A 13,181-nucleotide genomic window follows, 5' to 3' on the forward strand; every position below is an offset into this window, starting at 1 on the left:
GATAATGAGCGGCTACTTGCCAAACGAAAAAATAACTTCACAAGGTGGCTTTTTACAATATATTTGTGTTGATCAGCAGAGAAATAGTTAGCCAAAGACGTTGACGTCGCTTAGCAACCGAAGACGCTGTTGTTGTTGTGAAGGGCCCATGCAAGTGAACGAAGCGATCCACGGCATTGAGAAGAGCCTTGTCATATTATATATTTACTATATTTACTTCCTATATTTCCCCCCCTCACAAATTTTGTGCATGTTCTCAGATTATGAAACAAGGGTGTGTGAATGTGTTCTGCACCAACTGCGCTGCAATGATTGTAGCAAAAGTGTCAAGTGCATGACTCTGAAGTTGTGATGCATAGGGTTTATGCACCTGTAACACAGACAGACTCGTAGATCCTATTTTTGTTTTTACAATGGTAGAAAAAATATTTACGACATCAATGTACTGTTACACATTTGTGACTTTAGAGTGCATATGTAAAATAATTTAGGACTTCAAATTTACTGTTACACATTTGTGACTTTAGTGTACGCATACAAAATCTGCAGTTACAGGTGCTAAAGACTTTTACAATAATACCTTAATAGAACCGATTGTAGGTTGAGTATACATCCTAAACATTTGCATTGGCATGTGACCGTCATGTTAAATCACAAACACATTTTATGTATCGTATAAATCATAAGCATTTACATTGGTTTGTAACCATGGCAACAAAAAAAAACATGTATACAATGGCGTGTAACCGCGATGACAGTTGATACCATTTAACGGAATTAATAGAATAAGTGCAATGTCCACGTCAAAACTGGAAAAAAGAAAGCCACAGAAAACAGACGGATGACGAGACGATTAGAATGAAGTTTGTGTGTTTGAATATATCCAGGACATTGATGCAGGCATCTGCTTCACTTCAACAACACCCCTTGGGCAATATCGTACCTGATCCTCTTTGAAAAGATATTCTGGTACACAAATTCTCCCATAATTACGCTAAAATGTTGTAAGATCTCATTCGGTGGAGCCATGAATCCCAAATTAACTCTTGAAGCGGGTTAGTGCCCTGAGACGGAGACGGAGTTCACCGCATTACACGTGCAGACTCAGCAGGACAGAGCGGGTGATTACACTACCTTGTCATACCGAGCTTCATAAACTAACCTCATTAGCCAGGGGAAGGGGGGGGGGAGGCGGAGGAGGTGGCTGGGGGAGGTGGAGGAGGGAGGAGGAGGAGGGAGGTGGGTGAGGAGGTGGAGGAAGTGAGTGGGGGAGATGGGTGAGGGAGGTGGGGGGGGGGGGGGGGACTAGGGCCGACAACTCAGTGAGCCGCTAAAGGCACTTTAGTACGAGGGAAGTGTGCTTCCCAATCCCTGATCATTCATCCCGTGATGGTGGAGTGGCCTACTGGGAGGGGGATGTGGCGAGTGATTTAACAGGCAAACCAACAAAGATCCCACTGCACTCCTGCAGAAAAGCCCCCGCGAAATCGTTGTGTTATGAAGATGATTTATGGTAAAAAAAAAAAGGCACAGAAAAAACAAAAATATATATATATATTCATAGACGCAAATGGGCGTGGCCTAGGCCAAAAGATGCAGCAGACTCCAGTGCATCTGTGGGTACAAGTTTTTGACTGTGGGAGGTTCGGTGTGGGAGTTATAGCCCAAAACGCGTATTCCTTGGTATAGCGCCACCTAGTGGCCGGTGTGTCTGGATTTTGTCGTCTGCGTAGTCCTCACGGACCTGGATCTAGTCATGCAATTGGCGTGTGTGCAACATTTACGGTTTGGGCTGTATTCCCACTTTTACGGGGGAATAATAATAAAAACAATCCTTACAAAAACAATAGGGATCCAACCTGTTGGCTTGGACCCCTAACAAAAAAATAGGCATGTTGAGCATTGGAAGATACTCGAGGAGAGAGGTAGAGACTTCCTAATTCCTCCAAAAAGCCTTTTTAAGAAACGCAGTTGACGGACTGTATGGATTCTATTGACTTGTTATTCCCCAAAGTATCATGTGAAGTTCAGGAACACACACACACACACACACACACACACACACACACACACACACACACACACACACACACACACACACACACACACACACACACACACACACACACACACACACACACACACACACACAGCCCCCCTCGGACTCTCATCTTGAAGTGTCTTTCACTTGTCAACGTTTCGACTCTCTCCGGACGTGACAAACAGAGCCCTATCGTTCTATCCTGCGAGGCCGACCAGCCAGTCATGCTCATAATCCAATACCCTGCAGCTCAGCAGGATTTAGGATGACATCGGCCCTTCTCCTGCCAGACAGTGGAGCCAGAAGCCCCATCAAAGACACCCACTAAAGGGATTGGGGTATCCATGAATCAGGGTGTCAGGACGCAGCTCCCCTTAGCCGGCAGCCTGGCTATCTCCCTCGCCCTTCTCTCCCTCTACTCTTCCTTGCTGTTATCTCCCTCTCTTTTCTCTCTCTCTCTCTCTCTTCTCTCCCTCGCTCTTGTCTCTCTTGCTCATCCCTTGCTCTCGCTCATCTCGCCGTTGCTTGTCTCTCTCATCTCTCCATCGCTCTTCTCCCCTCTCGCTCTTCTCTCCCTCGCTTGTCTCTCGCTCGTCTCTCCATCCCTCTTCTCTTCATCGCTCTTGTCTCTCTTGTTCATCTCTCCCTTGCTTGTCTCTCTCTCGTTTATCTCTCCCTCTCTCACTCTTCTCTCCATCCTTCTTCTCTTCTTCGCTCTTGTCTCTCTTGCTTAACTCTTCATCGCTTGTCTCTCTCATTAATCTCTCACTCGCTCTTCCCTCTCTCACTCTTCTCTCCCTCGCTTGTCTCTTGCTCGTCTCTCTCCTCTCTACCTCGCTCTTCTCTCTCTCTTGTCTCCCTCGCTCATTACTCTCTCACTCTTCTTTTTCCCCTATCTCTCGTCTCTCTCCCTCTCTCTCTCTCTCTCTCTCCCTCCCTTCTCTCCCTCACCCATCTCTCCCCAGTTTATTTCAGGCTCTCAGATCATCAGAGACATCTTTTTTAGTGCTTTGAAATTAGTTTGAAAGGAAGTTGCCGTTCATTCTCAAGGGCTTTAGCTCAGTCATTAGCCGTGTAAAGAAGAACTGTTGTGGGAAAAGAGCTCAGGAATGATTGAAACAAAGGGAATAAAGATCTCAAATACACATGATTTGATCCACAAATATATGCGATATGAAACCTTTAACAAAGGAGTTATCTATATTAAATCACAGGAGTTATCTATTTGAATTCACAAGAGTCATCTGCATGAAATCTCAGAAGTGATCTATATTAAACCACAGGACTGATCTGTATGACATCAGAAATCACAGGACATAACGGTATGAAGTCCCAGCAGTGTTATGTAGAAAGTCACAGGAGTGATCGGGGTGTGAATGTACTTTTGAGCGGAGGTAATATGAAGACAAACAGAGCCGCTTATAAACCAGCAGCCGGGAGGCAGAGCAGATGGGGAGAGTATCCACGGTGACACTCTGTAACACAAACACCAGAGACCCCCAGCCGCCCGACACAAACAAACACGCGGGCCGGTGGCGTACTCACGTCTATCATATCCGAGACGTCGTGGATGTAGTATTTCGCCACCACGGCGTTGGTCGCCGCCAGGTTCAGCAGATAGTCATTCCGAGCCTTGGTGCATTTCAGCTTGTTCTCAGAGTACTTGGCTTGTCTCTGGAGAGGAGCAGCAGAAGGATAGCAGGGGGACCCAGACAGGAGGAGGAGAGAAAGAGAGTGAGGTGTGAGGGGTTAAAGATTCACTAGGCAGGTAGCCTTGTTTCCTCTACTATGCAAGAGGATTTGGCTGTTAGTCTTCGTTACCGTGGTAACTGATCCGAATATATACAACTGCAGAAAAACATAGGCCCTTTTTTTCAAGGAAAAGCAGGAATAGCAGCACTTCTTCTGAGTGCAACCCTTTTCTAAGTTTGAACATAATTAAGACAAATGTGCAGGAACCATTTTTGCTGATAAATTGCTTCCTCTAAACTCCTGTTATCTGGTATAGCAAGTTAGCAAGCAAGTGTTGAAACAGTAGTGAAAATAGGTCAAAGACCTACAAATAGGCAACAGTTTTGCATAGTGTTTCCTTGCCAGCGAGTCTTAACATGTATGTACGCCTGAGCAGCAATTGTTTGATTGGCTGCGACTGACACATAACAAGAGTTCTCATTTGCATCTCAAACCACCAGAATAGAAAAGGCATGTGTTTGTGTGTGTGTGTGTGTGTGTGTGTGTGTGTGTGTGTGTGTGTGTGTGTGTGCGTGCGTGTGTGTGTGTGTGTGTGTGTGTGTGTGTGTGTGTGTGTGTGTGTGTGTGTGTGTGTGTGTGTGTGTGTGTGTGTGTGTGTGTGTGTGTGTTCCCCCTGGCTTTGTGGGGGATTCACATGAGGGAGAATCTGATGCACACAGCTTCACTCCAGTAGAGAAATCTCATCCACGTCCACATCAACCTCACATCCTCATCTGCATAACATGAACCAGGGAGACAATGCTGTTGTTGGGAGACCCAACAAGCCAAAGGAATAGATAACAGAACAGGTCGTGAAGTGGCAAAAGGAAAACTATATAAAACCAGATTTGAAAAAAGTCTGTGCCAGCTCAATGCAAAAACTGTGTTTTCATCCATTATTAGCATTTGTCCCCCGCATTTTCCAGGATCTAATTGTTGATAATAAGATTGACATACTGGGCCTTTGTGAAACCTGGTTAAAACCAGATTAGTTTCTAGCCCTAAAGGAAGCTACTCCCCCCAATTACGTTAGTGCACAACTATCTAGAGAAGTAAAGAAAGGTGGTGGAGTAGCCCTGATATGTAATTCTAAGCTTTATTTAAAGCCAAAGAATAGATATATATTCAGATCCTTTGAGGTGCTCGCGTTCCAGACTCTTTAGTTTTAGCTGTAGTATACCGTCCCCCAGGATCGTATTCACTTTTTTGTTGATGAGTTTTCTGATTTTGCAGCTGATCTGGCTACATATTCAGACAATATTTTGCTTATTGGGGATTTCAACATGTGAATAACCCATCTGATGCCCTCGCAAGGGCTTTTTTGTCCATTACAGATACGCTTTGCTTCAAACAGCTCGTCCAGCACCCAACCCACATCGGTGGAAACACGCTAGACCTCGTTTTGACCCAAGGTGTAGACATTTCACAGCTAGTGGTCTCTCCCTACACCTCAGCTTTATCAGACCATTTTTTGCTCACTTTCCAGGTGGTGGTATCCTGCCCCTGCGACGATCAGCAGGCCACTTTCAGCTGTCGTCGCATCACCCCTGCAACCATCACAGCTATGGCAGATAAGTTACCCCGTTCACTTGCTCCTCTTTGTAACTATAGGGGTTCTGTGGAGTGCCTTACTGATGGCCCTAACATTGCCTTGTCTGCTGCCATTGATTCAGCTGCTCCGCTCGTAATTAAAAACGATCATTGAAAAATCCAGCCCCCTGGTTTAATGCAGAAACGCACACCCTGAAGCGAAGCGGCAGAATCCTTGAACGCAAATGGCGCTCGACTAAACTTGAAGTCTTTCATCTTGCATGGCACAACGGTCTGCTCACCTATAAGGGTGCACTGACTACTGCCAGGAATGTCTACTTTTCCAGTATCATCAACTTGAATAGAAACAATCCCAAGTTTATTTTTGAAACGGTGAATAGTCTGACTCAGAAACAGAGTCAGATCGTAGGCTCCTCCATCATGGCAGGTGAATTCATGGATTTCTATGAAAATGAGATTCAATCGATTAGAGAGGAAATTGATGCTTGCCGTGCAACTTGTTCTACACATCCTGCGGGGCAGGTTGTCACCGTCTTGAGCACTATGTTGGTTTCGAGGGTACGGCTCTTGGCTGGAGCCATACCCGAATCGTGCCGAATCGCCCCGAATCGTACCTCACAGATAGAACACAATTTGTGCTCCATGACGGTTCAGAATCGAAGCACTGCAAACTACGCTTTGGCGTACCACAAGGGTTGGTCCTTGGTCCATTACTTTTTGCAATCTACATGCTTCCCTTGGGCGACGTTATCCGCAGCTTCGGAATTAGTTTCCACTGCAACGCGGATGACACCCAGCTCTTCATTCCTGTAGATTCAGGGGACTCGGCCCAGATCCAGAGGATTGAGTCCTGTCTGGCTGCGGTAAAGAGCTGGATGTCACTGAACTTCCTACAGCTTAACACTGGGAAGACAGAGCTGATAATTATGGGCTCAAAGCGGGACCAGAGAGAATTTGAGGATGTCTCACTGTGGTTGGATGGCTTTGCCATCCCACAGAGTGCATCTGTCAAAAATCTTGGTGTCCTGTTCGACCCTCAACTGTGCTTTGACCAACATGTTAGAAGTATAACTAGAATTGCCTTTTTCCATCTGAGAAACATTGCAAAAATCAGACCAATGTTATCTGCAGCGTATGCAGAGACACTGATTCATGCATTTGTTTCATCAAGACTGGATCATTGTGATGCACTGTTCTCAGTACTACCAAACTCTACCACGAAAAGTCTACAGTTTGTACAAAAGGCTGCAGCTAGACTGCTGACCAGAACGAGAAGGTTTGATCACATCACAGCTATTCTTTGCACTGGCTACCAATAACTTTCAGATCGGATTTTAAGGTGCTACTGCTAACCTATAAAGCCTTGCATGGATTAGCTCCATCCTACCTGAAGGACCTGATCATTCCTTATAGTCCTTCTCGGTCCCTCCGGTCTTCGGGAGCTGGCCTTCTTTCACTGCCGAAGGTTAAAAAGAAATCGGCTGGACAGAGAGCGTTTGCCTATCGAGCCCCCTTCCTATGGAATAGGCTGCCACCAGTGATCAGGGAAACTGTCTCTGTGGAGCTATTCAAAGGAAAGCTCAAAACGCACCTCTACAATCTTGCATTAGGAACGTAGGAGTGCGAAAACGACAGATGCGATGTGAAGACCACTCTGTGTTTGTTTGCCCTTTTGTTGTACTTTTCCGTTATAATTCACAATTCTGTCTGTTCTAGCGTGTTGCGGTGACTGGACTGGATGCCTGGACTCTCCTCATTGTTAACCGGCCAGCACCACATCACCAATTTAATATGAGGTGCATGTATTTACCTGTATGTCAATTATGGCACTCATTGCACTCCTGACCATCCCTGGAAGAAGGGATCCCCTACTATGCGTTTCTTCTCAAGATTTCTTCCTTACTCATTTCAAGGGAGTTGTTTCTTCCCCTTGTGGGGGTTTGGGTAAAGGGGGGTGTCATAAATATTTGGCCTGTTAAGCCCTTTGAGACTGTAATGGTGATTAAGGGCTATACTATATACAATTAAATTGCATTGAATTGACAATCAAAGCATCAGTCTTTATCAAAAGCTCAGTTTTCATGTGTTTGCATGAAATCATTCAAAACCAAATTGTCTGGTAGCCTGAGAGGGCGTCTTGTCATGGATGGAAGCCCCGAAACAAAGACCGAACCGGATCCACAAATAAGCGTGGATCGGAGGATCAACACATCTCCCCACTGGCCGACGGCGTGCTCAAGGCGTGCTCAGGGCGTGCTCACGGCGTTCCCAAGATGGTCTCACCTTCTCCTTCATCTTCTCGATCTTCCTGGCGGTGCTGCGTCGTGGCGGCCGGTCGTCGTGGCGCAGCAGGTTGACGTTGAGGTCGCCGGACTTACTGAACTGCTTCTCCTCCTGCTTCTCGGCGTCCTTCAGCTTGCTCTCGGCGCTGATGCTCTCCGTGTGGTACATGTGGTAGGTCTTCATCACCTGCACGGGGACAATCAGAGGCATGATGGACCCTCTTCAACATGGAGCCACCCCCCCCCCCCCCCCTCCCCCATTGACCTGATCACCGTCCCGTTTATGTCAGAATGGAAATAAACCGAGATTGGCCATTAAGAGCCGTTTGGAAAATCTGCCCCTTCTGACATCACAAGTGGGCGTGTCCAGAAAACATCTCGGTGGACACGCCAACTTGTGATGTCAGAAGAGGCCGATTTTCAAAACGGCTTGTAACGGCTAATCACACTCACACCTGGTGTTATAATATGTCACCTTGAACCTGATCACCGCCCCGTTGATACCAGAATGAAAATAAACAGACCTGTTTAGAGGTTTAAGTAATATACCAGGACGGGCTGACTTGTTAGTAGCTGAATTACTATTATCGAGGATAGCTACATGGTATAATAACAATAGTCATTCCTACATTTTCAGCTATTCAAGAGGATTGTTTTTCCATCCTGCCCTGACCCGCCTCCGAAAACCAGCTCCTGATGTATTAGATGAAATCATAAATAGTGAATGGGCTCATTGGACTGCAGCGGGTGATGTCTGTGACCCGTGCTAGCCGGGGTCTAGCCTAGTGACAGCAGCACATCATTAGCATTCCCATCAACAGACAGGCTGCTCATGAGTATTCATGAATGACTCACTCCTGGGACAAAGGCAAGTTAAGTGAGGACATTAAGCAGGCCTGTCCGCCGGCACGCCCAGACTGATTTTGAAAACTTGAAAAAAGAAATGTAGAAGTCAAAGAATGTTTTACCAAGGGGGATTTTTTATTCGTTTTTTTTTCTGGGAAACCGGTGGTCTCACATCATGCACGCTGACACCCAGCTCGGTCAGGAGCAGTTAGGGTGAGGTGTCTTGCTCAAGGATACCTCAGCTCTCAGCTAGGAGGAGCCGGGGATCAAACAAGCACCCCTTCCGGTTACCAGTCAACCCCGCTCTACCTCCTGAGCCACATGCCGCCCAATGTTAGAGCATTTCCTGACACTAACACACAGCCTCTCTACGTCTCCATCTCTATCTCTCTGCTATACACCATGCATACACCAGTCAGGACTTTACTACAGGGCAGCTTCTGGTTTGTTCCCGCCCCCTTAGGCAGAACTGGTTAACCCGACACCCAACTCCCATCACCCATCTCCCAGCCTCTCATCTTGACCGCCTAATGCTTCCTCTGCTTCCACCGAGGAAAACCCCCTCAGGCGAGCTCTGCAGACGCACTTCATCCCTTGTGAGAGGACGTGACATCTTGGCGCAAATGTGGTGACTGGATTTCATGTCATCCTGGCTACCTGGTCGGATATCCAGCAGTAGTCCCCACCTCACCCACCTCACCCACCTCACCACACTATTACCTCCCCCACAGCCAATTTGTAACGGAGGATTTTGGAAGAGGATTTCCTTCCTTGAAATGTCCGTCTGACTCTAGTCTATTAGCCCCATGTTACAACAGACTGGTGGGTCAAGCTCTTCCGTTGTGGACCTCCCTCCCCTCCACCCCCCCCACCTCCACCCCCTTCCTCCCCCATCTGTGGTCAATCCATGACAGACCGACCTTGTGAAAAGCAAAAAAAAAAAAGGAAAGCGTTTTAGAGGGAGGTAGCGGCTTGGCACCCAGACCCCGGCGACGATTGGAAAACAAGTCACGCAGCAAGCATGCACGAAGGAAGCGGAGCAGCCGGTCTTAAACGGTGGTGTGTGCTCGGTTCCCTTGTTGTCGTTAAAAGGAGCAGAGCTCACTTTGCTGTTGCCTTTAAACCGCAGGGACCCTTTTATCTCCAGAGTAACCAGGTCCAGATAACCACATGTTGCAATGGGGTCAGGGGAACATCAGCATACCATCACAAACAAAACTACACTGATTCCCAACCACCCATTACTGGGTGATGGTAGTATTTGCAAACGACTGCCTACGCAGCGGACATTTTGGATCCCCAATGTTGTTCTGGGAAATAACAAAGAACCAATATGGAAAACATTATGAAATACTGACAATGAAAATGAACGGTAAACATTTCACCGTACAATTTCACAAATGAGGAAATGTGTGTGCAATGTATTTATTACATTACACACACCCGTTGTCTGTGCTTCTATACGGACCAAGGCTCAGAGGAACCAGGTGATCTATCCGTTCTTCATTCAGCGTTTCTTCTTTGTTGTTGTTTTTAATGAGCCCAACTGGCTTACTCTCCTAGTGAACAAACAGGATGCTGCAGCACAGCTCAGCCTATAAAAAGGGCCGGCTTATTTTCCCACTCTTTGCTCACATTTCAAGTTGAATAAATCAGGTTCTTACTTCAGGCACCGGCATCGGTGCTTTCAAGTCTGTGCTGATGCTTACTGCAGTGGCAGAGGGGAGAGCAACAGTAGCAGCCGCCGCAGCGCAGCAACACTTTGAACCGAGACAACGTTTGAACCGCAGCTTTTTCAGACAGCAGAGTATCCCTCCCTTCGCTCTTCCTCTGCATTACCAGGAGATCCGACGGGATTGTACTGTATTTCTGTCTCTCCGAACCCTGTCACTTGGCAGCAGATACAAGTTGTCAAGAGTCTGTAAAGAGGCAACCGCTGTATTTTCGGGGTGTATTCATTTTAGCATACAATTCCCTTCCTCGGAGGCAGTAACAAAGATCGATGGGTCTTTGATCGTACTATCTACACGAGGGCTTAATGTGTTCAACAAGGTGCGCTGAAGATCCCGTAGCACAGTACCCTCTCAGCTACAGCCAACACGCGCTGCCATGCTTTAAACAGCTTCTTCTCGTCGCAGATCTTTGATCTGAACTGGGCCTAAATGCACCACTGGTGCAACTTGACCCCCGATGACTCAACTCAGATGCTGCAGGAAACACATTTCACACAGCCCACTCATCAACATGCGTGTTTGTCCGACTCCAGGGGAAAGAACACACAACTGGGGGGAGGCGCGAGGTTAATCCCGGGGTTGTGTTCATTAGTTAAAGATCACACGCAGAATACAACATAATACGTTGGTTGCAAAGTTAAAAGTACGAGCGAGGAGCGCTTGCTTTGAACACGCAGCACACTCTTTTAAGCACGCCGTCAGGAAGTGTGGTGCTTTGAACAATGAAACTCATTTGCATAAACATTTCTGTTAGTCACCCGTTTTTCCCAGACCGCTATTTTGTGATCCTATCCAAACGGACAGATGGCCCTATCAGAGAGAGTTGGCATCCGCGGCGGCCATGCCCTTTGTGAGTCTCCCTCTCGTGACATTGCAAGGATGCACAACGTTGCACAACAATCTCCTCCGCGGCACCTCAGGGAGGATGGGAGATGGCTGAAGACGCCTGGAGGTCGTCCAGGCTTGGGCATGGTGCATCCTTCAGAAAGCTGCAATCTCTGCCCGTTTGGCCCGCCAGAAACACTGTGTCTGCCCCGTTTATATCAGTGCACAAAGTAAGAGCCACTACTTCCTCTTTCTATCTTTTTGTTCTTTTTTGGTTTCACCCTCCTCCATCGTAATGACATAATGTTGAATAAATCAGTATATCGTAGTCAATATATATCAGTATATCGTTGATGTCAGTGCAAAGTAAGAGCCACTACTTTCTTTTCCCTCTAGTTTCACTTTATTTCTTTCTGTGATTCTTTTTTTTAATTTTTTTTTTTCGGTTTCTCCCTCCTTAATTGCGATGATATAATGTGGAGTATTAAACAATGTGCTATCAGCTGGAGTAAACAAAGAGATATTCATGGGGAGGCAGCTTATGCTCGTGAGACTTTATGCCCAATCGCTGGGCCACCGTCGAGATGTGGAAGTGATTTGGGCTCAGAAACTGTCCCACTTGGAGAGGAGTGCAGTGTTCCATTCCATCACAACAGTCTGCCACGCTCCTCCCTCCGCCCTCTCTCTTTCCTCTCTCTCTCTCGCTCTAGTTTCTCTCCCTCTTATCTCCACCATCACCATCTGAGCGTAAGCCTGAGAAAGCAGCGTAGTCTGACGATGATGGGGAACAGTGGTGGGGAATTGGAAAGGGTGTGTTTTTTTTTGGATAAAAACTAAAAGTTGGAAGAGGAAAGAGCAGGGAGGGGAATTGGAAATGGATGGAGTGATCCCGTTTAGAAAGGAAAACGTTTCTCAACAAAACATAACGTGCATATAATAGGAGAAGATCATACTTTATTAATTAATCACAATGCTATGAAATAATATAATGACAAGACAATACGTACATTAGGCCCAGACTAAGTCCCGATAGAGTGAGAGTGTGTGTGTGTGTGTGTGTGTGTGTGTGTGTGTGTGTGTGTGTGTGTGTGTGTGTGTGTGTGTGTGTGTGTGTGTGTGTGTGGGTGTCTTTTAAGGTGTTTGTGTATGTGTGTGCATGCGTGTGTTTATCTAAAGGTGTTTGTGTATGTGTATGCATGTGTGTGTGTCTAAAGGTGTTTGTGTATGTGTTTGTCTGTGTGTATGTGTGTCTAAAGGTGTTGTGTGTGTGCGTCTCGCTCTATCTAAAGGTGTTTTTGTGTGTGTGTGTGTGTGTGTGTGTGTGTGTGTGTGTGTGTGTGTGTGTGTGTGTGTGTGTGTGTGTGTGTGTGTGTGTGTGTGTGTGTGTGTGTCTCTAAAGGTGTTAGTGTGTGTGTGTCTATCACTAAAGGTGTTGGTGTGTGTGTGTGTGTGTGTGTGTGTGTGTGTGTGTGTGTGCGACTCACCGTGTACAGTTCGTTTGTCACCTTCACCAGCTCCTCATGCATCTGGATGCCTATGTCTTTACTCTGCAAGAAAATGAAAACCACGCAGTCAGCGATCAGATGGCTCTAGTTTAGTTCCATCATGTGCAGCTCAGATGAGATGAAGCAGCTCAGATGAGATGAACACACATATAATCTGTTGTTATTGAAGCATTAAGGAGCTCTCACAATGTTACCACTTTTCATTTCCTATGGTTCCACTTCAAAATGGAGCCCCTGGTCCGTGTGTGTGTGCGTGTGCGTGTGCGTCTGTGTGTGTGTGTGTGTGTGATATCCTTCTATAAAAGAAAACAAGGTGTTTTTCATCATCTCTGCAGAGTGCCGGATAAGATCAATAATATTCTAAGATGAAAAGTCCCACTTTTATCTTTTGATCCTCCCAGGGAGAAGCACGTTGTTTGGACCATTCTCCCCTCTCAATCAATTTCCTGTGTTTTGTTCAGTTTATTGTTTTTATTGGATGTAACCCACACTAGAAATCGCCTTGTTGGTTCAAAAGTAATCGTCTAAAACACACTTCAAGACATTGAATAGCTTGTTGTCTGCTTGTCTGAAAACTCGAGAACACACTAATCAAGGGATTTGTAGGTGAGACAAGTGACTCTGTGTGACTCTCAGAGGAAATAGCGAGTGAGAATTGAATTGTGTG

At 46.4% G+C, this 13,181-nt stretch overlaps 1 protein-coding gene across 3 annotated transcripts in view; it reads right to left on the minus strand.

Moving 5' to 3' along the window:
- srgap3 (SLIT-ROBO Rho GTPase activating protein 3) overlaps positions 1-13,181 on the minus strand; it is a 52,318-nt gene that overhangs the window by 18,789 nt on the left and 20,348 nt on the right. For all 3 annotated transcript variants that reach the window (XM_030374573.1, XM_030374574.1, XM_030374572.1), the window contains 3 exons: positions 12,494-12,556; positions 7,607-7,792; positions 3,587-3,715 (listed from right to left, as the gene is read on the minus strand). In XM_030374573.1, coding sequence (XP_030230433.1) covers positions 3,587-3,715; positions 7,607-7,792; positions 12,494-12,556 — 378 coding nt within the window. The remainder of the gene's footprint in view (positions 1-3,586; positions 3,716-7,606; positions 7,793-12,493; positions 12,557-13,181) is intronic.

Source organism: Gadus morhua, chromosome 13 (assembly GCF_902167405.1).
Source record: "Gadus morhua chromosome 13, gadMor3.0, whole genome shotgun sequence".
Taxonomy (NCBI): Eukaryota; Metazoa; Chordata; class Actinopteri; order Gadiformes; family Gadidae; genus Gadus; species Gadus morhua.